This window comes from Ornithorhynchus anatinus, chromosome 2 (genome assembly GCF_004115215.2).
Source record: "Ornithorhynchus anatinus isolate Pmale09 chromosome 2, mOrnAna1.pri.v4, whole genome shotgun sequence".
NCBI classification, from domain to species: Eukaryota; Metazoa; Chordata; class Mammalia; order Monotremata; family Ornithorhynchidae; genus Ornithorhynchus; species Ornithorhynchus anatinus.
The window spans coordinates 21601170-21628849 of NC_041729.1; the positions used below are offsets into that span (position 1 = coordinate 21601170).

At 48.2% G+C, this 27680-nt stretch overlaps 1 protein-coding gene across 4 annotated transcripts in view; it reads right to left on the reverse strand.

Moving 5' to 3' along the window:
• Positions 1-24579, reverse strand: part of OSBP2 (oxysterol binding protein 2) — a 319410-nt gene extending 294831 nt beyond the window's left edge. For all 4 annotated transcript variants that reach the window (XM_029055253.2, XM_029055237.2, XM_029055229.2 and 1 more), the window contains exon 1: positions 24296-24579. In XM_029055253.2, coding sequence (XP_028911086.1) covers positions 24296-24465 — 170 coding nt within the window. In that variant the 5' untranslated portion in view covers positions 24466-24579. The remainder of the gene's footprint in view (positions 1-24295) is intronic.
• Between the last annotated feature and the right edge of the window lie 3101 nt (positions 24580-27680).

Here is a 27680-nt window from a genome sequence, read left to right on the forward strand (position 1 = left end):
ATAACCCATATGCTCACTTGCTCTCTACCCTTATCACTTTGCTCTGTTCACTGTTCATGATCAATAAATACTAGCAATCATGATTATTCCAAATCCAGTTACCCAGTCAGAACTTCTTATTTGAGTTGTCACAAATATTTCCAGAGAATTATTTGTGTATCTTGCCGGTTTTTAATACCAAAATCTTTATTTTCATTTTAATCTCACATTGGAATGTCTTTCAAATGTCTGCAGGATGGCTTTGAGCAAAGATGTGGTAGATATTCATGAATTCCACTTTGCCTCCCCTCAGCCCCATCCCACAACCCAATATCACTCAACATACACATCCTTCAAAACAACCCACTCACTTTTCTTTAGGGGTTGGAAAGAAATTGAGCATTTAGAGCGATAAGCGCTAAGCACCCACTCTGTGCCGCAGGCACTGTGCTCAGCATGGGGCTGATACGAGATCACTTGATTGGACAATGTCCCTGTCCCATATGGGGTTCATATTCCAGGAGGGGGCAATTACTAGATGACCACAAGGACAAGTAAGATGTTAACGGCATGCATTTAGTGTCTACAATGAGCGGATTACTGTACTAAGCATTGGGGGACATTCACTAATCAATCCATCGTGTTCACTGAGTGCTTACTGTGTGCAGAGCCCTATCCTAAGCACTTGGGAGAGTACAAGAAAGTTGGTATACACAAACCCTGCCCGCAAGGAGTTTACCGTCCAGTGACGAAGACAGACATTAAAAGAAATGATGGCTGTGTCCATAGGTGATGTGGGGTTGAGGGCGGGTACGATAGTAGAAAACCTGGTCCCTGCCCTTAAGGACCTTCAATTTAACGGAGGGGAAAAAGGAATAAGTGGGCTTTAATTGTCAAATAAGAAGCAGGTAAAAGAATAAGAGCACAGATTCAAATGATAAAATCCAAAAAAGCAAGCAAGACGTTAAAGGGGTGACAAAGTAATAGATATTCACCTGAAGTGCTAAGGGGGCTGATGGGGGAGGTCTAGCTAGAAAGTGGGAGAAGAGTCAGGAATGCAGAGAAGCATTAGAAAGGCAGTGTGACCTCGTGGGTAGAACATGGGGTTGGGAGTCAGAAGGACCTGGGTTCTAATCCTGATTCCGCCACTTGTCTACTGTGTGATCTTGGGCATGCCATTTCACTTTCATTCATTCATTCCTTCATTCACTCGTATTTATTGAGCGCTTACTGTGTGCAAAGAACTGCACTAAGTGCTTGGGAGAGTACGATATAACAACAAACAGACACATTACTGCCCAAAACGGGCTCCAGTCTAGAGGGAGAGACAAACATTAATATAAACAGATAAATAAATTACAGATATATACCAATATACATAATATACAGATGTCTTTACTTCTCTGGGGCTCAGTTACCTCACCTGGAAAACGGGGATTAAGACTGTGAGTCCCATTTGGGACAGGGACTGTGTCCAACCTGATTAGCCTGTATGTACCCCAGCGCTTAGAACAGGGCCTGGCACGTAGTAAATGCTTCACAAATACCATTAAAAAAAATGCAGGGATGACTCACGGAGTGAATGTGTATGTGCATGCATTTGTGTGTGTGTCTGTGCACTCTGACAGCACACACTGATGGGTGGGTGTGTTTCCTTTAAAAGAATTTTCAAAGCTACAACCAGAGGGAAAAAAAAGTGTGGTAGCCCAGAACTCTTGGGACAGAGGCAGGACAGAGCAGAGCTTTACTCTACTCATGCTTCATTCCAACCCACTGTGTCCTATAAACTATTCTGGGCCTGTGTTTGGTTTCTCTCCCTTGGAAAGTGAAACATCTGTGATTAAAAAGTTAAAAATAAATCATGACTTCAAGGGGCACACATTTGGAAAATCCAAATTCTAAGACTTTATCCGGGGAAGAGCTTTAAACAATTCACCCTAGAATACAGATTGCATTAAGGAGCTGGAGAACCTTCTAGGGCTGTTAAATCCCTCTAAAGTATAATTAGGGTTGCCATGGCAAACCACCTCAGTGATAAACTGCTTCACAACCAAATGGTGCAGCGTTCACTGATATTACAGATAAACCATTATTATTTTCTAAAAGACAAGGATCCTAAATCATCCACAGCCGGGGCCAGGGAGGAGGGATGTGCCCAGAGGAATCCCTGGCAATCTGGTCACACCTCCCCTCCCTTCAAAGTCCTACTGAAGGCTCACCTCCTCCAGGAGGCCTTCCCAGAAAAAGCCCCCCTTTTTCTCAGCTCCCCCTCCCCTTCCCATCGCCCCAACTTGCTCCCTTTGCCCTACCCCGCCCCCATCCCACAGCACTTGTGTATGTATGTACATATCTATAATTCTATTCATTTACATTAATGCTGGTTTACTTGTTCTGATATGTGTGTATGTGTGTCTATATAATTCTATTTATTTATATTGATGCTACTGATGCCTGTTTACTTGTTTTGATATCTATCTCCCCCTACTAGACTGTGAACCCATTGTGGGCAGGGACTGTCTCTATTTGTTGCTGAATTGTGCTTTCCAAGTGCTAAGTACAGTGCTCTGCACACAGTAAGCACTCAATAAATACGATTGAATGAATGAATTAATTAATTAATGGGGGGGGGAAGGTCACTCTCTCGTCACTAAGTTTCACAGCCCTTAACTGTCCACTCTGGTCCATGCCACCACTCTCATCTCTTCCTAATCAGTCAGCCAATCCGTCAATCAATGGTACTTACTACTAGTAGTAATAATAATAATAATACTGATGGTATTTGTTAAGCACTTACTATGTGTCAAGCACTAAGTGCTGGGGCAGATAAAAGCTAATCAGGTTGAACATGATTCCTGTCCCACCTGGGGTTTCCAGTCTCGATCCCCATTTTACAGATAATAATAATAATAATGGTGGTATTTGTTAAGCACTTACTATGTGCAAAGCACTGTTCTAAGCACTGGGGGGATACAGGGTGATAATAATAATGTTGGTATTTGTTAAGCGCTCACTATGTGCCGAGCACTGTTCTAAGCGCTGGGGTAGACACAGGAGAATCAGGTTGTCCCACTTGGGGCTCACAGTCTTCATCCCCATTTTACAGATGAGGGAACTGAGGCACAGAGAAGTGAAGTGACTTGCCCACAGTCACACAGCTGACAAGTGACAGAGCTGGGATTCGAACTCATGAGCCCTGACTCCAAAGCCCGGGCTCTTTCCACTGAGCCACGGGTGATCAGATTGTCCCACGTGGGGCTCACAGTTTCTGAGGTATCTGAGGCCCAGAGAAGTTAAGTGACTTGCCCACAGTCACACAGCTGACAAGGGGCAGAGCCGGGAGTCGAACACATGACCTCTGACGCCGAAGCCCAGGCTCTTTCCACTGAGCCACGCTGCTTCCTGAGGCCCAGAGAGGGTAAGTGACTTGCCCAAAGCCACAGAGCAGATAAGTGACAGAGCCAGGGTTAGAACCCAGGGTCTTCTGACTCCCAGACCCGTGCTCTATCCTCTAGACCATGATGCAGAGCGCTTGAGAGAGCACAGTATGACAGAGTTAGGGGACACATATAGTCAACTGTTAACTACTCTGGCAGAAGAGAAGTAACCACTCCTCTGGCATAGACTGTAAACCCCCTGAAGGCAGAGATCATGGCTACCTACTCGACCGTATTGTATTCTCCCAATTGCTCAGTGCAGTACTTGGCCCACGGTAAGCATTCAATCAATACCATTTGACATAACGAGTGAGTGATTAGAAGGGAGTTCCCTCTCTCAGTAAAAACTCGGTCAGAGCACATGAAGCATAGAAAACACCCACCGGAGCTTACCATTCCAATCTTGAGGCATGGCCCAGAGAGAGACACCACCATCCACATAGCTCAGCAGGTGAAGATATAGCCTCTGACTCCCAACTCGGACCCCTTCCCTCCCACTGTCTGTTTTCCTAGGCCGACATCCGTCCCAGCATCCAAATCTCCAAGTATAAGAATAATAATAACAATCATGGCAGGTGTCAAGCACTTATTATGTGCCAGGCATTGTACTAAGAGCTGGGATCGGTTGGACACAATTCCTGTCCGACGTAGGGCTCAAAGTCTCAATCCCCATTTTCCCAATGAGGGTACTGAGGCCCCGAGAAGTGAAGTGACTTGCCTAAGGTCACACAGCTGACAAGTGGCAGATCTGGGATTAGAACCCACAGCCTCTGGTTTCCAAGCCAGTGCTCTTTCCATGAGGGGGAAAAGACACCAAAACAACAACCTGCCCTGACCATTATACAGCAGCCTCCAGCTTTCCAAGTGAGCCCTTGTGGGACAGGGACTGTGTTCTTCCTGATTAGCTTCTATCTAGCCCAGTGCTGAGAACAGAGCTTGGCACATAGTAAGTGCTTAGTAAATACCATATTATTACTATTATTATTTCCCACCTCCTGAAAGTTATTTGGGATCCTGGTTATCCTTAAAAAGCCAATCAAAAATCCTTCCTTTTCCCATTTTTTAAAAATCCTACATAACAAAGCCCAGGACGATCCCCGCCTATTAAAATGAATTTTCAAAGACCTATTTTGCTTTTGACTGAACCTTCTGCTTCAATCTGTAATTCATTCCATTTGAGTGAGGAAAGCAAACTGGCCAAGTTCCCATTCGGGCTTCGTGAATCAGTTTGAGGCTTTTCTATTTTGATTCCCAGCCCTCTAGGAGAAGCTTAAAGCCCAAAAGCTGTTCAACCCCTTTTTTTTTGGTTACCTTATAATGAAGCCATTTCCATTCACATCAGGCTGTGGGTGACTCTTTCACCCCTGTTTACTATCTGGGGGGTGGGGGAAGCCTTCGAAGCTTCCCCCTCTGCAACATTCCAAGATTACCGCACTTTAATTTGCGCCATTTACTTTGATATGTTTTTTAATAAGGGGCCTTGTCACTGGAGCTATTAATGAGGTGGCTTAAAGTCAGCTTCTCACAGCCTTTCTGCTCTTTGTACTTCTCCAGTCATCTACTGAATGGCCAGAGCAAATGAGGAGAGCCAAACAGAAGCTCATGACTCCTGCCCGGACCCAAGCGGGAAAGGATGGAGAGTGGCAAGGAGCGTGCCCCATTTAGGCAACCACGGCCCACAACACTGTAGTATATCATCACTGGTTGTCCCCTCCCACCTCTGCTGACAGCCGCTTTGGATGGTGGCCCATTTCGCCAGCCAGCTGGGGAAAAGAGCCTTGTAAACACTTTGATTCTGGCAGCGCTGCCTCTGCACTCTTACAACCTCCTCATTCGATAAAACAAGGAGTCACACCAATTAAGTGGAGCCAGGACTCTGGATCTGTTCTGCCTCATTTCAGGAAAAAAGAGGATAGTCATAATTGGGGGATTTGTTAAGCCCTTTCTATGTGCCAAACACTATACGAAAGCGGTGGGGTGGATACAAACAAATTGAGTTGGACACAGTCCCTGTCCTGCTTGCGGCTCACAGTCTTAATTTCCATTTTAAAGAGGAGGTAACCGAGGCACAGAGAAGCGAAGAGACTTGCTCAAGGTCACACAGCAGGCAAGTGGCACAGCCGGGGTTAGAACTCAGGACTGACAACAGTGTCGTGCTCTATAGGTCCCCGAGCCCCTATGGACTGAGACAACAATTCAGGGATCCTCCCTGAGCACTTATCAGTGGGTGCCCTATTACTCTTGACCGCCTCAGGGAAGGCAAGCCAGTCAGTCAATCATTCATTTATTCAACTGTATTTATTGAGCGCTTACTGTGTGCAGATCACTGTACTAAGCACTTGGAAAGTACAATTCAGCAACAGATAGAGACAATCCCTACCCAACAATGGGCTCACGGTCTAGAAGGGGGAGACAGACAGTAAAACAAAACAAGTAGACAGGCATCAATTGTATTTATTGAGCACTTACCGTGTGCAGAGCACTGTACTAAGTGCTTGGGAGAGGACAAAATAACAATAAACGGGCACATTTCCTGTCAACGACGACTATGCAAAGTTCAAAACTATTTATTCTAGTCACCAATCAGCTAATCGATGGTGTCTCTTGAGCACCTACTGGGTGCAGAGCACCCTAAGCACATAGAAGGAGACACTAGAGGAAAAACACTTGGTCCCCTATCTCAAGGAGCAGCTGAATAAGGGAGATGGATGGACAGAAAATAAGATACGGTTAAGACAATAAATAGAGGCTATAACAAGAGAGTGGCAAGTGGGATAGTGAATTAATACGATGATAAATTGTAAAGTAAGCTCATTGTGGGCAGGCAACAGGTCTACCAACTCTGTCGTATTGTACTCTCCCAAAGGCTTAGTTCCCTTCTCAGGGTCGCACCTGGAGAGTTTCCAGTTCTCCACCAGTCTCAGCTATGGGAAGGAGAGTAGAGCAGAGGTCTACCCAGTCCATTCCTAGCTTGGCCAGTGGTTAGCCAGTGGAAGGCAATCTGCTACAAGTCAAAACTCCCCCGTGCTGGTCAGCAGCGGCAGGGGAGAGAGTCGAGAGCGGAGACTCAAGTTTACCGTGTGGAAGGAGGGAATGGTAAACCACTTCTGGATTTATACCATGAAAACTCTATTGGATCCACTACCAGAACGACTGCAGATGGAGAGTGGGGCGTTCTGGGAGAGATGTGTCCACTGTGTCGCTGTGGGTCGGAAACAACTCGACAGCATAAGACAAGGGCTTAGTGCACACGGTAAGCCCTCGATAAATACCACTCATTGATAGAATACAAAGATCAATATGTTCAAAAGGGCTCTGTTGGGGCACTTATAGCCTGCAGTAGTATTTGGGAGGATATGACCAGTGGAGAAGAAAATGAACTGGGGAATACCTTCTGGAGAAGGTGAGATTCAAAGGGCTTTGAAGATCAGGGAGACCCGTGGTCCATTGGATTTAAGTATGGTACTTTTTAAGCGCTTACTATGTGCCCAATGTTGTTCTAAGCACTAGAGTAGATACAAGTTAATCAGATTGGACACAGTCCCTCTCCCATGTGGAGCTCACACTCTTCATCCCCATTTTACAGATTTAACTGAGTTTAATTTTTTTAACTGAGGCCTAGAGAAGTGAAGTGACTTGCCCAAGGTCACACTCATCCTCATTCAGCTCAATAATACTCCATAAAATATATGTTAAACAAACCACTCTAAGCTTAACTTCCCTCAGTCTGAAAGATTTCTGGCTCGATTAGCATGCGTTTGCTGCCAGATTCCTGGAAATATGAAGCCTGCCAGGAGGATTTTTAACTCTGAAAAAGTACTACCTACAAGCAAAAGACTGAAGCACTGGCTTAATTATAAATGCCAGTCCAACTGCCAGCTGCTGACCTGGCAGCAGCCCCACCTATTCATCAAAGGATCATATTTCCCTAAAATTGGTTATGACTCTTGAGACCATCAGAACCTCAAACATGTAATATTAGGGGATGCAGACTCAAATCAGGTTTTGGATCAAATGAAAAAAAGAAAGAGCTAACAGATTCCTCATCATAATGTTTAGATTAGCCTAGGAGCCTGAAAGCAAATATACATATTTTACACTTAGATTTCCTTCAGAGCAATAGGGCAATTTAACTGGAGAAGAAATGACTGATGTGTCCTACTAAGTATCTTCGATAATAGGAATGATTTTTATGCAGAGCATGCTAATCTGCTTTTCTCAGAAGATCAAAAGGGAGAAATGTCCAAGTAGCCAGCATCATTCCACTGCCCTTCCAGGAATCTCTTGGTGCTGCTATTGCTGTCACTAGTACCTCAAGTTTTAGTCACCCCAGAATACCTGCTAGAGGAGGATTAGGTCCTGTACTATTTTCTAATTTAGCCCGGTCTCACCAAGCCCTACCCATGATATTCCATCCGATCATGGCTGTTAAGTCAATTCCTTTCCCACCTCTTCCTCTCCTCACCCTACTCCCTTCTCACTTTCGGTTCCCAGCCATCATCTTGCCCCACCTTGTGCCCCAAACTTGGCACCGCCACCAATTTCCCTGCCACCCTCCAGTGTAAATTTTTGTTTCTTTCCAACCTAACCCTAGTGATGCCCGTGGCTCTGGCTCCGAGGATCACATGGGCAGCCGCCAGCTGTGAGCAGCACCATTCCCCACCCCGGCTCCTTGCCCTCGTCCAGGTGTGGGAGTGGGGCAGCGACAACCTGGACAGAGTGGGAACAACAGTTGTTGTCGCTTGTGGTTTTGGTTGCCAGCATCGCTGTGCCGCCTCTACCCTCTCCCTTTCTGCAGCAGAGGTCATTGCTCTGTTTTTTCAAAGGAAAAAACAACACTGGTGGGGCAGGAGGGGGAACTAGAGAGATCGGGGGGAAGAGGAGGAGAAGAAGGAAAAGGAAGAGGAAGACTAAGAGGAGGAGAAGGAGGAGGAAGAAGGGAAAAAGGAAAAGGAGGAGAAGGAAGAAGACTAAGAGGAAGAGGAGGAGGAAGAAGGGGAGAAGGAAGAGGAGGACCACAAGGAGGAGGAGGAAAAGGGGAGAAGGAAGAGGAGGACCATGAGGAGGAGGAGGAAAAGAGGAGAAGGAAGAGGAGTAAGGGACAGCCAAATTTAGGGTGGAGAGAGGGGTGGCAAGGATATCCACTAGGTACAGAGGGGAGACAGGGAGATGAGGAGGTCGAAGGAGGTTTCCAGCGTCACTTTTACTTACCTGTAGGTCAATCGATTAATCGTATTTATTGAGCACTTGATGTGTGTGAGGTTGGGAGGGTACAATATAACAGTGGGCAAACATGTTCCCTGCCCACAAGGGGATGGGCTACTGTGTCAGAGTCATTTCTGGGACAGAATCTAACTAAATGTATGTAAGTCTAGGGGGGAAAGCGCACCGCATGATGAAGCCTCATTGCTGAGGAACACAGCCCAACTCTATCGTAGAGTCTGTCTATTTGGGGCTAGATAGGCCTTTGACCTATGAGAAGCAGTGTGGCTCAATGGAAAGAGCTTGGGAGTCAGAGGTCGTGGGCTCTAAACCTGGCTCCGCTACTTGTTAGCTGTGTGACTTTGGGCAAGTCACTTAACTTCTCTGTGCCTGAGTTACCTTATCTGTAAAATGGGAATTGATTGTCAGCCCCATGGGGGACATGGAATGTGCTCAGTCTTATTAGCTTTTATTTATCTTAGTGCTTAGTAAGGTTCCTGGCACATAATGAGTGCTTAGCAAATACCATAAAAAAGAGATACTTACAGATCCAGATACAGTCAAGATTAGTTTGCAGCTTCACAGAAAAGTAACAGGAACAGGGATTGACCTTCAAAGGTTTAAAAATGTCATTTTTACCCCTCCTCGCAGGCATATTCACATATATTTGGATCAACTGGCAGGAGCCAAAATCTCTTAACAGAGTAATCCAGAACATGGGGCAAGCTCTAGCTGCCTACACTTTGGATTATTAAACGGAGCAAAAATGAGGTCACTCAAAATCACAGAACTTTGGAAATCAAAATGACAAGAAGTTAAATTGGGGGGGAAAGTCGGAATGAATCAAGGAAGGGATGGAAATTTTAATGTCAAGCACTGGTCCATCCTAAAGATTCATTAGCCAGAGATTTATCTGTGAAGCGAATGAATAATCCTTTTGCAAAAGCATGTTATGGCCACCTCCCAATCAATAACATATGGCCTGTGAATTCTCACACATCACGCTGCCAACTTCAGCTCCTGTCAGAAGATGCCTCCCCACCGCAATAGAACAGGCCTCGACAAGAAGTCGCTTGACTTCCACATTTCCCTGTGGAACTAGTTCCTGTGGTATTTTCCACCCCCCGGAGAATCTTGTCTGCTGAATGCCTGCCTTTTTTTATGAAGGTGTCTTGCCTGCTACGTCTTCCAGAAAGCCGTACGAGAGATGAAAGCCAGCTCCCCGGCATTCTGTCATTAACCTCTTGGGTTGCTCAGTGCCGGTTCCCGCATTATGCCCCGTATTGCCACTGAGTGAAAAGAACTGGGTTAGAGACTAGGAAATCCTTTCACAGTGACTACTCTTTGCCAAAAAAGGCTAAGAGGGCACCACGTGAAATGAAAACCAAAAGAACACATAACGGGTGCCCAAAAAACATTTTACAAAAACAAGCCACGTGGACCTGGTGCCTCGATTATTAGATTAGAGGAGTGTTCCTTAAAGGACCTCGAGGAAATTTAAGACCAGGAACTCCCTTAAACAAGTAACAACATATCAATCAATCAATGGTATTTATTGAGCATTTACTATGTGTAAAGCACTGCACTAAGCATGTAGAAGAGAACAATACTATAGAGTTGGTAGGCAGAAGTCCTGCCTCCAGGGAGCCAGATGGATCGACTGGGATACAGGATCCATGTAAGCCTGTCTAAACAGAGTCTGCATCGGACCACTGGTCATAATAATAATAATTATGGTATTTGTTAAGCGCTTATTATGTGCAGAGCACTTTTCTAAGCGCTGCGGTAGATGCAGGGTAATCAGACTGTCCCATGTGGGGCTCACATTTTTTTTTTAATCCCCATTTTTACAGATGAGGTAAACTGAGGCACAGAGCAGTTAAGTGACTTGCCCAAGGTCACACAGCAGACAAGTGGCGGATCCGGGATTAGAACCCACGACCTCTGACTCCCAAGCCCGTGCTCTTTCCACTAAGCCAAGCTGCTTCCCTCATCTTAAGTATATAGTCCAATCTTACCAGATCCAAGGAAGAAAATCACTCCATTACTCAATCTCGAAAAACAAAACCAAGTGCTTGTTCTACATGAACCTTAATTTTTAAAATCTTACTTAAAATCTGTATTCATCAAGGTTCAGATTCCAGATGTCACTTACTCCCCTAGTCCAGACGCATTGGGGCCTAGTGGAAAGAGCATGGACACGGACCTGCGAATCAGGAGACCTGGGTTCTAACCCAGGGTCTGCCACTCGCCTTCTGTGTGACTCTAGCCAAGCCACTTAACCTCTCCATTCCTCAATTACCTCATCTGTAAAATGGGCTTTAAATGCCTCTTCTCTGTCCGCCTTAGACTGCGAGCCCTGGATGGGCCAGAAACTGCAGCTGATTGTATCTACCCCAGCACTTAACCCAGTGTTTTGCACAGAAGTGCTTAACAAATAGCAAAATTACCATAACCCCCTTCCACCCGCACTGGAATGAAAGAAAATAAATCAGAAGGCAGATTAGGTGTGCCACAAACACTTCCAATGAGCTTGGAAAAATTCCACAGTACCTCAGACAGAACGCTAACCAACACCACTAATTACTTAACCCCACTATCACTACTATCTGTGCTTTTTTTGAAGCAGGATGTATAAATGCAAAATATTATTATTTAAACTATTTTAATGAATTTTTAGTCCCAAATTGTGGCACGGTTTCTGATGACAGTTGAAACAGATGTCTTTCCTTTTCAAGCAACCTGGGGGGCCTGTGCCACGCTGTGACATTGAAAAATCCCCTGGAGGGTTCCGGCTCTTTCCAGAAAGGTGACAAAAGTCTGGATTCAATGGATCAGCCTGCTAAGAAGCTGTGACTGGGCTTAGCTCCCTTTTGGTATCTAAATAATAATAATAATAATAATGGTATTTGCTAAGCGCTTACTACGTGCCAAGCACTGTCTAAGCGCTGGGGTAGATACAAGGTAATCAGGTTGTCCCCCATGAGGCTCACAGTCTTGATCCTCATTTTACGGATGAGGTAACTGAGGCACAGAGAAGTGACCTGCCCAAAGTCACACAGCTATTTAGTGGCAGAGCTGGGATTAGAACCCACGACCTCTGATGCCCAAGCCCGGACTCTTTCCACTGAGCCAAGTGGTTTCCTGAGATAACAATTTTTAATTACTAATAATAACCGTGGGATTTCTTAAGCACTTACTGTGTACCATGCACTGTGCAACACACTGGGGAAGGAACAATCAAATCAGATCAGACACAGTCTCTACCCCACAAGGGGTTCCCAAGCTGAGGTAGAGGGACATTTTCTAAACTGTATATCTATTTAATGTCAGAGGCAAGTTTTGCGATTTAGAGATTTTTTCCATTTTGTAAATTTTGAATGAGATGACTGTCATGTCAGTGACTTGATTTATTTATTTCTTGGCACAGCCACATATTACGTACCATTATTCTTATTTTTTTGCAATTGTTATACACAAAAAGTACTTAGAATTTTGCCTCCTTTGAAGCCCGGCTGCAAAAACAATTCAAGGATTAAAGTGATGAGACACACATTTTCCTTTTAATCTGACGCCCACAAGAATTTGAACTTGTCTTCAAAACTGTCACTGACACCAAAAAGAACATCTACCTATGGCACAGTCCATGTTTTGGTGATGCTTACCACACAAACATTTGCGAACTGCTGCACCAAATCATCCAGGTCGACCATAAATTGGAAAAAAAACCTGAGAATGTATCAGCCTGTGCCAGAAAAGACACACACACACACACACACACACACACACAAAACCCAAAATCTATACAGGCATCCCAGAGCTAAATGTCATCACGGAATTCTGCTACCCAGGCAGCACATTGAGCAATGATGACGTGATAAGGAAGTAGAAAACCAAATCGAGAAGATCAACACATCCTTCAGGAGGCTGTGGAACAAGGTGTGGAGGCATAGATTACGCTCCACAAGAAACTAAAGGTCTGATGAGCTGCGGGGCTGCCCAACTTGCTCGACACCCACGAGAGCCGGCCCTCCCGTGAATATCCCATCTTTCCGCAATTCCACCAGCTTCATCTTTGGGCTATATTCATCTTCAAATGGTAAGACCGGATCACAAAACCACCAAGTTTTGTGAGAAGCAGCGTGGCCTAGTGGAGAGAGCACGGGTCTGGGAGTCAGAAGGACCTGGGTTCTAATCCCAGCTCTTCCGATTGCTGGCTACGTAACCTTGGGCAAGTCACTTTACTTCTCAGTTTCCTCAATTGTAAAATGGAGACACCTGTTCTCTCTGCTCTTACCCTTACTATTTAGACTGTGAGCCCCATGTGGGACAGAGACTATGTCTGACAAATAACTTGTAACTACCCCAGCACTTAGAACAGTCTGACACATAGTACATGCTTATCCAATAAATATGATTGAATGAAATACCATAAATAAAATGCCCTGGAATTAAGTCAGGTTCCTAGCACATTATTTTATTTTTTTAATGGGATTTGTTAAATACGTACTATGTGCCAGGCACTGTATTTAAGAACTAGGGTAGATATAAAATAATCAGGCTGGACGTAGTACATATCTCATGAGGGGCTCACAGTCTTAATATCCATTTTACAGATGAGGTAACTGAGACCCAGAGAAGCGAAGTGACTTGCGCAAGGTCACACAGCGGACAATTGGGGGAGCCGGGCTTAGAACCCAGGTCCCCTGAATCCCCGGCCTGGGATTCCATTAGGCCCCGCTGCTCCCCCATGTGTGGAGAATGGATGACAGTGTGATGTCCAAACAGCTGGTGAAAGAAAATTGGGAAACCAGAAATACAGGGGACAGAAGAAACATTTAAGTATACAGTACAGTAAGGCTCAAGACGGTGAATGCGGCATCTCAGTGGAAGAATAGGAGTCAATTGTCACAGACAGATAAGCACAGCGTGCTGGAGCCAAAAAAAGACTGCTCCCTTTCCAGCAGAACCTTCAGCGGGATCATGCGACAAGGAGACAAAAGCAAAAATGGCACCAGGCCCAGCGAACAACAAACCTGGAAGCACAATGGGATGGGGAACTTTGTGCAAAGCACCGAACTTCTCTGTCCTTCGCTAATAATAATATTTAAAGTAACTATTATTATTACTGTGGCATTTAAGCGCTTACAATGTGCCAAGCACTGTGCTAGTTGTGGGGGTACACACAAAATAATCAAGTCAGACACAGTCTCTGTCCCACATAAGGGCTCTCATTCTCAAGGAGTCAGTTTCCTCACCTGTAAAATGGGGAGTAAATAACCGCACTCCCTACTTCTTATCCTGGAATCCCTATGTGGAACAGTGATTGTGTCCAATTGGATTAATTTGTATCTACCCCAAGGTTTGGCACAGAAAATGCACTTAAATACCACAATTAGTATTTGTGCACGGTGAATCTTGCTTTGGTCTTTTCAGCCACACACACACACACACGCAAAGAAGGGTGATTCTGCTGTCAGTGGGTTCTTCTTCGAGCACAAAGGACATGTGTGTGTATATGTGTGTGTGTGTGTGATTATATTTTATTGTCTAGAGCCAGACTCACTTTTTGGGTCCTGGTCCTGAGACACTACGCTAATTTCTATGATTAGATTATTACAGTTGGTAATAATAGATTGAAAACCATTGTTTCTGTTTGAAAACGTTTGCTGATGAAAACAAAAACATGTTCTGACTTCCACATAGAACAAGACCAAAAGCAGCTTCCCGAAACAAATTTTCTATGAAAAGTACTAGCCAGTGAAGACATTACACTGGAATGGACTCCTGTAACTTTTTTATTTAATGGCATTTGTTAAGCGCTCACTACATGCCAGGCACCATTCTAAGCGCTGGGGTAGATACAAAGTAATCAGATTGGACATGTCCCACAAGGAGCTCATAAACAATCCCCCATTTACAGGTGAGGTAACTGAGGCACAGAGAAATTAAGTTACTTGTCCAAGGTCATCCAGAAGACAAGCGGTGGAGCCAGGACTAGAACTGCTGGCCAAGCCAATGCTTCACCTCGGGTCAGATAATTATTATGGCATTTGTTAAGCGCTTACTATGTGCCAGGCACTGTACTAAGTGCTGGGGCTGGATACAAGCAAATCGGGTTGGACACAAGCAAATCGGGTTGGGCACAGTCCCTGTCCCAAGTGGGTCTCCCTGTCTCAATCCCTATTTTACAGGTGAGGTAACTGAGGCACAGAGAAGTTAAGTGACCTACCCAAGGTCACAGAGCACACAAGTGGAGGAGCCGAGATTAGAACCCACGGCCTGTCCCCTTGCAAAGATACCATCTTTTATATGCTCTCCTTCCCCTAAATTGAGACGATTCTAATCCCTCTCAAAATGAAAGTGAAATAATAAAAGTGTCCCTTGACTGAGCAAGCATGCTGGGTGCCAATTTGCTCCAGCTCTGTTTGGAATAAATACCTAATTTATATTTTAAACCAAACGTGCTAATTTACAAATAGTTCCTAGCTCACGTCTAGAATTTAAGAATAAACTTGATAATTCCACCCACCTCACAGAAATGCTTTCAATTGATGACAATATTTATAAGGCACTTTGGGTTCCTGGAAAGACAGGTGCTTCTTTGGTCGACTCTCATATATCAAAACCACTTTTTAACCTGTTCTCACCCACCCGCTTCTTGAATAACACAGGGATTCCCTTGCTTAGCCCGGTCTCTGGCGACTAAAAATAGTATCCAAAACCCAGAAGCAGAGGCAACTTTCAAGAAAACCAACTTGACTCTTGTAGTGTCAGTGGCCCACTTCTGTGATGCTGGATAGTTCTGTACATTAGAGGACAATAATAATAATTATTATGGTATTTGTTAAGTGTTTATTATGTGCCAGGCACTATACTAAGTGCTGGGGTGGATGCAAGAAAATCCAGTTGGACATAGTCCGTGTCCCACAGAGAGGGGCATTCTTCATCTTCATCCCCATTTTACAGGTGAGGTAACTGAGGCACAGAGAAGTGAGGTGGTTTGATCTCGGTCACCCAGCAGACAAGTGGAGAGCCGGGATTAGAACCCATGATCTTCTGACTCCCAGGCCCATGCTTTATCCACTATGCCAAACTACCAACTCTAACAAACCCGCAAGTAGTAAATCGGAAAGCTCGCGGGACCCTGGGTGGTGGCCACAGAATACAGAAACCAGACACTATGGGTAGGGAGTGGATGTGTCTTTTTCTTTTCTTTAAATGGTATTTGTTAAGTGCTTACTATGTGCCAGGGGCTGTACTAAGTGCTGGGGTAGACACAGAGTTGTCAGGTTGAACACAATTCCTATCCCTCATGGAACTCACCATTTTAATCCCTTTTTTTCTTTTTCCTTAAATGGTACTTGTTAAGCATTTACTATGTGCCAGGCACTGTACTAAGTGCCAGGGTAGAGACAAAGTTGTCAGGCTGGACACAGTCCTTGTCCCGCATGGGGCTTGCAGTCTTAATCCCTTTTCTTAAATGGTATTTGCTAAGCGCTTATTATGTGCCTGGGGTAGATATCAAATATTCAGATTGGACACAGTCCCTGTCCTGCATGGGGCTCGCAGTCTTAATCTAACCTTTTCCTTTTTTTTCTTAAATGGTATTTGCTAAGCACTTCTTATGTGCCAGGCACCGTACAAAACCCTGGGGTAGATGTAAAATATTCAGATTGAACACTGTCCCTATCCCACATGGGGTTCACAGTCTCAATCCCCATTTGAGGGGGTAATACAGTTCGATATTGCATTAAACCAAATCGGTCAGAAGGCGAAAACTACCCCGCAACAGCCGCCCTCATTCACATTCCAGCAGCGGAGTACAGTGCAGCAACCCTTCAGCCATGTTCCCGTATGAGTGGAGTCGATGGTCAGTTATTAAGAAAAATAATATAGTTTTTATTTTCCGGAGTACATTTCATTTTGGGGATGATAAAAACATGAGTTCATTCATGCATTCATTCAATCGTCTTTACTGAGTGCTTACTGTGTACAAAACACTATACTAAGCGCTTGGGAGAATACGATACAACAACAGGCACATTCCCTGCCCGCAGCGAGCTCACAGTCTAGAGGGGGAGACATTAATATACATAAATTAATTAATTACAGATATACGCATATGGTAGCAAGTGAGTAGGGGAAAAATCCCCTTTCAACACACAATTCGGTTAAGCAGTCATGCGCTATGAGGCTGGGAAGGAGGGTGAATGAAGGGAGCAAGTCAGGGCGACGCAGAAGGGAGTGGGAGAAGAGGAGAGGAGGGCTGTCGGGGAAGGCTCCTTGGAGGAGATGGGCCTTCGATAAGGCCCCGAAGTGGGGGAGAGCAACTGTCTGTCTGACATGAGGAGGGAAGGGCATTCCAGGCCAGAGGCAGGATGTGGGCGAGGGGTCAGTGGACAGATAGATGAGATCGAGGTACAGTGAGAAGATCTGCATTACAGGAACAAAGTGTGCGGGCTGGGTTGTAATAGGACGATAGTAAAAAGAATAGTATGGCGTATTTAAGAATGGTATGCACTTAAAATAGATGCTATTTTAAAATTAGACTGTGAGCCCGTCAATGGGCAGGGATTGTCTCTATCTGGTGCCGAACTGTACATTCCAAGTGCTTAGTACAGTGCTCTGCAAATAGTAAGCGCTCAATAAATATTATTGAATGAATGAATATGGTCAAAAGTTTTTCTGTAAATAACTCGGGCTTAAATTGAAACAATAATAATAATAGTATCTGCAGAGGAGCAGTGTGGCCTAGTGGATAGACCATGGGCCTGGGAGTCAAAAGGTCACGGGTTCTAATTCCGGCTCTGCCTCTTGTCTACTTTGTGACCTTGGGCAAGTCACTTAACTTCTCCGTGCCTCAGTTCCCTCATCTGTCAAATGGGGATTAAGACCATGAGGGCTGTGTAGGACAGGGACTGGGTCCAACCCGAATATCTTGTATCTACCCCAGAGTTTAGAACAGGGCCTGGCACATAGTATGCACTTAACAGATACCATAATTATTATTATTATTACCTGCACACAGTAAGTGCTCAATAAATACCACTGATTGAGTGATGTCTGTTAAGCATTTATGTGTGTCAAGCACTGTACAAATCACTGGGATAGATAAACAGGTCACGCTCAGTCTCTCTCCTTCAAGGGCCTCATTGTTTAATAAGAAGAAAAACCAAGATTGCATTCCCATTCTATAGGTAAGGAAACTGAGTCACAGAGAAGTGAAACCTTAGGCCATGCTGCTTCCCGGTGCTCAGGTCAGTCAGTCAAACGTATTTACTGAGCACTTACTGTGTGCAGAAAACTAAACTCAGCTCTTGAGAGAACACAATACAACAATAAACAGACACGATCCCTGCCCACAACGAGCTTACAGTTTAGAGGGAGCTTCCAGTCGAAGGGACGGAGAAACCACACCACCTCACCGAACCGATGAGCCTGTCCATTTGCAGATCGTCAAGCAATGGCTGACGGAGTCCTTGAGGGGCAAAAGTCTGGGCCTCTACGTTCCTCTGCTCACACCCGCTTCGGCACGTGTGTGAAAAATTAATAAATAAATACGACTGAATGAATGAACGAATGGAGTATCGTCCGGGCAAGACCGTGCAGAGGAGCTACAGTCGCCCCCATACCCCACTCCCATCGCCAAGAGTCACCATCAGCTCCAGTCCAAGGACGGACTCGCTTCAGAAACCCAGCCTTCTTCTCCACGGGCAGACGTCCTCGGACCAGACCTAGGCGCAGGCAGACCTCTAATCAATCGTATCTGTCGAATGCTTGGTGTGTGCCGAGGACTGTTCCAAGCGCTTGGGAGAGTACACTTCAACAGAGTTGGCAGATGCATTCTTGACCACAAGGAGCTCACAGTTTAGACCGGGAGACTGAGGCTAACCGATTCAGAAAGAAGAATGAATAGAAAGTCATCGGTAAAAAGGCATTTATATATTTTAACCCATTATTTGGAACTAATCTTTGTTGCAGTCAAAGGATGAGTACTTCTGGAAGTAATCATGGCCACTCCTCTGGAGAACCATCTCAAAGATAGTATTTTTCGTATTACTAAAAATCTCCCAAGAAGGATTACCCAATTGCTCTTGATCAATCAGTCAAAGGTAATTACTGAGCACTTACTGTGTGCAGAGGGTGATATAACAGAGCTAAGAGACACAAGGAGTGTACCCAATAGCGGGATTATATTGCTCCATTTCCCTCATAATTCATGTTGTCAGGGAAGTGATTCTTAATGTCTCAGAAATTACAGCATACAGACACAAATAACAACAACTATAACGGTATTTGCCACCCACTTACTATTCATTCATTCATTCAATAGTATTTATTGAGCGCTTACTATGTGCAGAGCACTGAACCAAGCGCTTGGAATGTACAAATCGGTAACAGATAGAGACAGTCCCTGCCCTTTGACGGGCTTACAGTCTAATCAGGGGAGACAGACAAGAACAATAGCAATAAATAGAATGTGCCAAGCACTGTACTACATACCAGGGTAGTTACCAGATAATCACAACAGACGCTGTCCCTGTCCCACCTGGGGCTGACAGTCTAAGGGGGTGGGAGAAGAGGTATTGAATCCACGCTTGCCAGATGAGGACACTGAGGCACAGAGAAGATAAATGACTTGCCAAAGGTCACCCGGCAGGTAAGCGGTATTCGACCCCAGGTCCTCTGATGCCCAGGCTCGTACTCTTTCCACTAGGCCACGCCGTTCTCTCAACGGCTCATTAAGAAAAAGATTCAACATTTTCAAGTTCTAAGAGCACACTTCAAATGGGCATTCGTGCACAAAGCAAGTAAGTTTCATAAAAACTACTTAAAATGCAATAGTAACTTCTTCCCTCTCTATACTAGCCAAACTGAACCATTCATCATAATCCTTTATTTTCTTTTTCTTCCTCACACATTCAGATGAAAATACTCCCTGCAAAGAGTCTGACCCACTGAAGGAAGTGTACTGTTCCTGTTTTACTCATTTATTGGTATTTTTTCACAACTGAGCTACTCTAACGATGGCAAAGCACAACGGCGCTGCTGTTTCCTTCGAGATATCGTGTCATATGAATCAGAGGGGCACGCCAACCTAAGTCATCAACACAAAAACTGAAAGGTGCACCTTACCTCCTGCCGACCAACGTCACCGACTTTAGAGCTTCAATTAATTGCGTGTGCAAGGCGGCCTTAAGAGATGCCCACCGCCCAGTCACGAGCTGCGGACATTACTGGCCAGATCACCGTGCCCCGGCCCATGATTCGGAGCCTGGACTGGCTCCTGCTGTAAGCACTCAGTTTAAAGAAAACATAGAGATACGCATTTGCTTGGTTTTCCGCCTGGACAGAAAACTTTAGGTATTTAGTTTTTGCCGAACGCTCTGCGACGTGGCACACTCCTGCACCACTCATGGTCAGGGAGACAGATAAGGTGTTCGACCGGATTTCGGGTCCATTAACCAGCTCGCCCCTTCAATGCACTGACTGCCCTAGAAATCTACAAATCCCTGAGCTGGAACAAGCACACACTTCCCCAAAACCATCCTTCCAAATGAACGGGTCTTCCCACAGTATTGTAGACGAAAGGCACGTGTAAACTCTCTTTTTTCCTAGTTACCGTCAACACACGTACACCTGAGTTCTGCTCTGAAAACCTACTAACAGATACGTAAATGCACACATATTCTCCCAAACGCCTAGGAAAGAAAGTGGTTACGTACTTGCTTTTGAAGAGAAAAGTAAACCTTACAGATTGCTCTCGGTGTCCTGGGATTAAAAACTAAATCTTCCCAAAATAGCAGAAACTCTTCTCTCCAGGGGTAAATTGGAAATCACTAGGAATTCACCGAGAAAGCATTCATTAACTCGGAAAACTTTCATAACTCACACGTACCTTTTAACAGAATGTGCTACTGTATATCCCAAGGTGTTATGTGGTATTTATTCATGCTACTTAATGGGAGACGAGTGTAGTTGGGTGCGGTTTAATAGCATGTTTTGAAGACATGTGAGATTTCCATGGGGTATATGTCCCCAAGTGCACATCACGCGCGCAGTTCCACACACTTTACCACACACACCCTCCAGTGAATCTGTGTTCTGGGATTAATGTGGGAAACAAATGCACAGGATAATTGCAGTGTAGGCAAGTATCTATTGTGGTTAGCCTTACCTTTATTCTCCCTTGCTATGAGATGTAATCAGAACAAGGCCTATTAAGTTATAGACGACTGAACGATTATGAGGTCTTAAATCTTCCATTTCCTACGGAAAATAAAGTGCCTAGTAGTTGGCAGAGCTATGATGGGGAAAGAAGTCCCAGAGATGGTCGTAAAACACGTTGTTTTCCTTAGATGAGAACATCCCAAGTTTTTCCTTAGCTCATCTGCCCCCCAAAACTGTGAGCCCAGTGGGCTGGTGGGGTTCAGAGCTTCCCCCAACTACTTAGAGCAACATAACCGGGGGGAGTCGCGAAGGTTTGGAGCTGAATTTTCCTCAAGTTATATCAAGGTAGGAGGCTGCAGGGTGGGTCACCCCTTAGCATCTTAATCACCTCCGTGAATCGGTTCCTGAGTGATACGATCAACTAGTAGAAGCTAAATATTTCCTACACCTGGGCCTGAAGTCAGACAGTCAGTCAGTTGTATTTCTAGTGCTCACTGTGCGCAGAGCACTGTACTACGCACTTAGGAGAGTACAATATAACAGACACGTTCTTTCCCCACAGCGAGCTTACAGTCTAGAGGAGAGGCAAATGGGAGAATGCCCCTATGTCACCCCCCAACCGCCCCCTTCCTCCCTCTCCTCCCAAATCCACACACGTACGCACTGTCCTATCGGTAAAAGATGCGTAACCATTCATCATTAATCTGCCCTGGACCTGAACACGTAATCAAATGATCTGCGTGGCTTAATGTTAAGAGCTCCGGCTTGGGAGTCGGAGGATGCGGGTTCTAATCCCGGCTCCGCCACCTGTCTGCTGGGTGACCTGGGGGAAGTCATTTATCTGTGCTTCGGTTACTTTGTGCCTCAGTTACCTCATCTGTAAAATGGGGATGAAGACTGTGTGAGCCCCATGAGGGACAACCTGATCACCTCGTATCCCCCCCCAGAGCTTAGAACAGCGCTTTGCACATAGTAAGCGCTTAACGAATACTAACGTTATGATTATCACTTCATCTGGAAAAGGGGGATTAAGACATGTCGGACAGCCTGATTATGTTGTATCTATCCCAGCGCTTATAACGGTGCTTGGCACATAGTAAGCGCTTTACAAATACCGTAATTATTCATTCGGAGGGGGTGGGTGGCCCTGGCTCTCAGCCCAGAACACACCAAAAGAGAGGGGACGGAACAGAGTAGCCTAATCTCATTCACTTGTATTTACTGAGTGCTGACTGTGCGCGAAGCACCGTACTAAGCGCTTGGGAGCGGACAACGCAACAATAAACAGACATTCCCCGCCTACAACGACCGGACGGGGCGGGACGGACTCCTCCTCAAGCCTCTGTTCCCGCGTTAAGACATAAAACTGAAGACAGGGATGGTCTCTGTCCTCAACCTTTTCTGGCTGGAAAGGCCGCTTCAGCTCTCCCCAGGCCCGGCGCCCCGTCCTCGATCAAGAGGAGTCGCCAACTTGGATTGGAATTCGTATTTCAGAGTTTGCCGACACCCGAAGTAGGGCAGGAGTGTGGTTGTCTCCGCCCGGGCCTTTTGGGGAAGCAGAGTGGGTGATATTCTCATACCAGGGTTCCTCAGAGACTGGGAAAGGGTCAAGGGGAGGCCCACTGCGGGCACCCCGACCCCAAGGCCCACAGAGTTTGGTGCCCAGTTTCAGGAGGTGCCACGCTCCTCCCGCCCCTCAACGTGCTGGGCTCGGTCAGGCCCGCCGCGCCGCGTGGGTGACCCCTTTCCTGGCCCTCGGACGCCCAGGCGGGGCCGCGGAAGACCCGGAAAACGGCCGGAACCCTGGCCTGGGAGTCAGAAGGTCGCGGGTTCTAATCCTGACTCCGCCATTTGTCTGCTGGGTGACTTTGGTAGTGTCACTTCACTTCTCCGGGCCTCAGTTCCCTCATCTGTAAAATGGGGGTCGGGGACTGTGAGCCCCACGTGGGACAGGGATTGTGTCCAACCTGATTCGTTTGGATCCAGCCCAGCATTTAGTACGGTGCTGGCACACAATAAGTGTTTAACAAAATAATAATAATGTTGGTATTTAAGCGCTTACTATGTGCAGAGCACTGTTCTAAGCGCTGGGGGAGATACAGGGTAATCAGGTTGTCCCACGTGAGGCTCACAGTTAATCCCCATTTTACAGATGAGGGAACTGAGGCACAGAGAAGTGAAGTGACTTGCCCACGGTCACCCAGCTGACAAGCGGCAGATCCGGCATTCGAACCCATGACCTCTGACTCCCAAGCCCGGGCTCTTTCCACTGAGCACAGCGTGGCTTAATGGCAAGAGCCCGGGCTTGGGAGTCAGAATCTGGTTTGTTTGGGCAAGTCACTTCACTTCTCTGTGCCTCAGTGACCTCATCTGCAAAATGGGGATGAAGACTGTGAGCCCTACACGGGACAACCTGTTTACCTTGTATCTAACCTAGCGCTTAGAACGGCGCTTGGCACACAGTAAGCGCTTAACAAATACCGACATTCGATCAATCCCGGCTCCGTCACTTGTCTGCTGTGTGACCTTGGGCACGTCACTTAACTTCTCTGTGACTCAGTTACCTCATCTGTAAAATGGGGATTAAGGCTGTGAGCCCCTCACGGGACAACGTGATTACCCTGTATCTACCCCAGTGTTTAGAACAGTGTTCGGCACATAGTAAGTGCTTAACAAATACCATAATTCTTAGTATTATTATTATAACACCCTGCCTGCCCTCAGGCCGGGATGGGGCGCAAGCCGGGGCCATGACTGAGGCTGGGAAGGCGCCTCGTCCCCGACCTCCCGACACCGATGGGGGCGCCGTCCCGACTCCCCCCCGCTGGTCCCCGATACCGATAGGGGGCGCCGTCCCTGTTACCCCGCTGTCCGAGACCTGTAGGGGGCGCCATCCCGACTCCCCTCCCCCAGCCTCTGCCCCCAGCAGGGGGCGGCGTCCCTCACTGCCCCACCCCCAGAAGGGGGGCACCGACCCGGGACTCCCCACGCCCAACAAGGGGCCCCGTCCTGCGCTGCCCTGTCACCAGCAGGGGGCGCCGTCCCTGAATGCCCCAGCCCCAGCTCCAGCAGGGGGCGCCGTCCTGCGCTGCCCCAAGCCCAGCAGGGGGCGCCCTCCCAGGCTGCCCCATCACCAGCAGGGGGGCACCCTCCTGCGCTTCCCCATCCCCAGCAGGGGGCGCCGTCCCGGGCCGCCCCGTCCCCAGCAGGGGGCGCCGTCCCGGGATGCCCCATCCCCAGGAGGGGGCGCCGTCCCAGGATGCCCCATCCCCAGCAGGGGGCGCCGTCCCGCGCTGCCCCAGCCCCAGCAGGGGGCGCCGTCTCGGAGTGCCCCAGCCCCAGCAGGGGTCGCCGTCCCGGGATGCCCCATCCCCAGCAGGGGGCGCCGTCTCGGAGTGCCCCAGCCCCAGCAGGGGTCGCCGTCCCGGGATGCCCCATCCCCAGCAGGGGGCGCCGTCCCGGAGTGCCCCAGCCCCAGCAGGGGGCGCCGTCCCGGGCCCGGGTACCTGTAGTAGGACAGGAGGCCGTTGCTGAGCACGAACCAGCGGCGCTGGTAGCCCTTGAGGTAGTTGGTCCATTTGAAGAGCCAGCCCTTGTAGGCGTCGGAGCCGGCGCCGCCGGGGCCCCAGGCCGAGCCCGGCCCCCCCGGGGGCGGCCCCCCCAGCGGGGCGCTCATGCCCGCTGCCTCCGACGGGCAGGACAGGCAGGGGACGGCGGTGAAGAGAGACACGAGCCCGCGGGGGCCGCTGCTGCTGCTGCTGCTGCTGCTGCTGCAGGGAGCGGCCGCTTTCCCCATAGACTCCCGCTCCCTCCCGGCGGCGGCGGCGGCGGCAGGAGCGGCGGGGGAGAGGAGGAGCCGGAGCCCCCGAGCCCACGGTGGGAGGGACGGAGGGAGGGAGGGAGGGAGAGAGAGAAGGAGGGAGGGAGGGAGGGAGGGAGCGCCGGCTCACGTGAGCGCTTCGGCCCCGCCCCCGGAGCCTGACGGCCGGGGACGGACCGGGAAAGGGAGACCCCGCAACCTCCCCCCGCCCCTCCCCATCCCATCCCCGCACCGCCCCCTCCCCCCCGCCACGTGCGGGCACCGGCCGGACCCGGGGGGGCGGGGGAGGGGGACGAGATTGATGAGGGAGACGAGGAGGATGAGGGCGAGGAGGGGGAGGGAGACGAGGGCAACGAAGGGGACGAGGGCGGGGAGGGGGCCGAGGAGGATGAAGGAGACGAGGAGGATGAGGGGAACGAGGGCAATGAGGGGGACGACGAGGGGGACGAGGGCGAGGAGGGGGCTGCGGGCCGAGGAGGATGAAGGAGACGGGGAGGATGAGGAGGCTGAGCCGGCCAAAGCGGGCACGAGAGGGCCCAGACGGACGAGGGGGGTGAGGGGAAGGAATAAGGGGGCAAAAGGGGGGGATGAGAGGGCCCAGCCGGGCGAGGGGGATTGAGGGGGACGAGCCGGCCCAGAAGAGAAGAGGGGGCCGAGGTTGACGAGGGCCCGAGCAGGCTGAGGAGGCCGAGCGAGATGAGGGGGCCGAGCCGGGCAACGGGGGTGAGGGCCACGGGCCGGCCCAGCTGGTCAAGAAGAGATGAGGGAGCCAAGCTTGACGAGGGGGCCGAGCCCGCCAGGGGAGACCAGGGGCCCAAGCAGGCCCGACGGGGCCGAGCGGGAGGCTCCCCCGCGTCAGGTCGGGTCGGGTCGGGTCGGGTCGGGTCGGGTCGGGTCAGGGGGGGAGCCAGGGACCTTCCGGATGGGAAGGGAAAAGAACGGGAACGAGAGGAGGGCGAGGAGAAACCATTCAGTCCCTCATTCGTATTTATTCAGCGCTTACCGTGTGCCCAGCACTATACGAAGTGCTCGGGAAAGGGTAATACAACGTTAAACTTCCCCGGTGTCTACCCCAGCGCTTAGAACAGTGCTCGGCACATAGTAAGCGCTTAACAAATACCAACATCATTATTATTATTGTTAAACGGCGACCATCCCTGCCCACAACGAGCTCCCAGTCTGGGGGGGGGCGCGGCGGGGGAGAGGTCCTAATTCCAGCTCTGCCACTTGCCTGCTGGGTGACCTTGGGCAAGTCACTTCGTTTCTCTAGGCCTCGGCTACCTCATCTGTGAGACTGCGAGCCCCCCGTGAGACAGGGACTGGTCCGATTTATTGGCATGTAATGATAATAATAATGATGATGTTGGTATTTGTTAAGCGCTTACTAGGTGCCGAGCACTGTTCTAAGCGCTGGGGGAGATACAGGGGAATCAGGTCGACCCACGGGAGGCTCCCAGTTAATCCCCATTTTACAGATGAGGTCCCTGAGGCCCAGAGAAGTGAAGCGACTCGCCCACGGTCACACAGCCGACAAGTGGCAGAGCCGGGAGTCGAACCCATGACCTCTGACTCCCAAGCCCGGGCTCTTTTCCACCGAGCCACGCTGCTTCCCCGGCATTTAGTACAGTGCCTGGCGCGTAGTAAGGGCTTAACAAATGCTTTTGTTATCATTATCGGTCCCCGTCCCACACGGGACTGGGGTGGCTACAAACGGGTCGAATTGGACAGCGTCCCTGTTCCCCACGGAGCCCACAGTCTTAATCCCCATTTTACAGATGAGGTGACCGAGGCCCAGAGAAGTGACGTGACTTGCCCGAGGTCACACAGCGGATACGCGGCAGAGCCAGAATTAGAACCCAAGCCCTTTTGACTCCCAGGCCCGTGTTCTATCCATTAAGCCACGCTGCTATGAACCAGCACAGTGGTGAGGGAAGACAGGGCTGTTGGGGCAGCCCCTGCCAGCTCTCCCAACTAACTCATAGGGATGTAAGCGTGTGACCACGGAGATGAAAGCCAAACACCTGTCTCATTGCTCATACAGGCTAAACTACTCTGACTCTTGGGTTAGGGCCAAAAGGCCTAACACCCTTACATGCCTTCCTTCCACTTCAAAGGAACAGCTCGTGTGCCTAAACCCAGATAAACATCCCAAGAACTAAGCGTGCCTAGGGAGAACGCAAACAAAACATTGCACTAAGCACTTGAGAAAGTACAACAGGACCACAAGACATTCCAGCCCTCTAGGAGAGTACATCCTAATGGGGGAGACGGGCAGACATGTTTCCTAGCAGTGGAATCAGAATAAATTGAATGTTCAACCACATACACAATGTATCCCGGGTCTGCCACTTGTCAGCTGGGTGACTGTGGGCAAGTCACTTCTCTGGGCCTCAGTTCCCTCATCTGTAAAATGGGGATGAAGACTCTGAGCCTCACGTAGGACAACCTGATTGCCCTGTATCTGTCCCAGCGCTTACAACAGTGCTCTGCACATAGTAAGCGCTTAACAAATACCAACATTATTATTACTACACAGGGGCAAAGGATAAGTATAAATAAATACCCAAATGCAGAAAATGAAGTCTCCAGAAAGGCTCCAATAAAATCAGCGAATTGTCCAAAAGCTGTGGCTGGCAAGTCACAGATCTCCCTGCTTCCAAGTGTATCCTATGAGTCAAATATCCTTGCTGGGTAAATCAATCATCGATATTTATTGAATGCTTACTGTGTTCAGAGCACTGTACTAAGCACTTGGGAAAGTAGAATTCAATACCGTTGGTAGACACAGTTCCAAGGAGTTTACAGTCTCCAATCGGAGACAGGCTATATAGAATAAATTATAGATAGGGGAAACAGTAGAATACAACAATATGTACATAAAGTTCTGTGTGGAGCTGCGATCAGTCCCAGAGTGCTTAAGGGGTACAGAGCCATGTGTATAGCTAATACAGAGGGCAGGGCAGGGAGAGGAAATGAGGGCGCAGCCAGGGAAGGCCTCTTGGAGGAGATGGGATTTTAGGAGACTTTTGAGGATGGGGAGAGTGGTGGACTGTCGAATATATAAAGGAGGG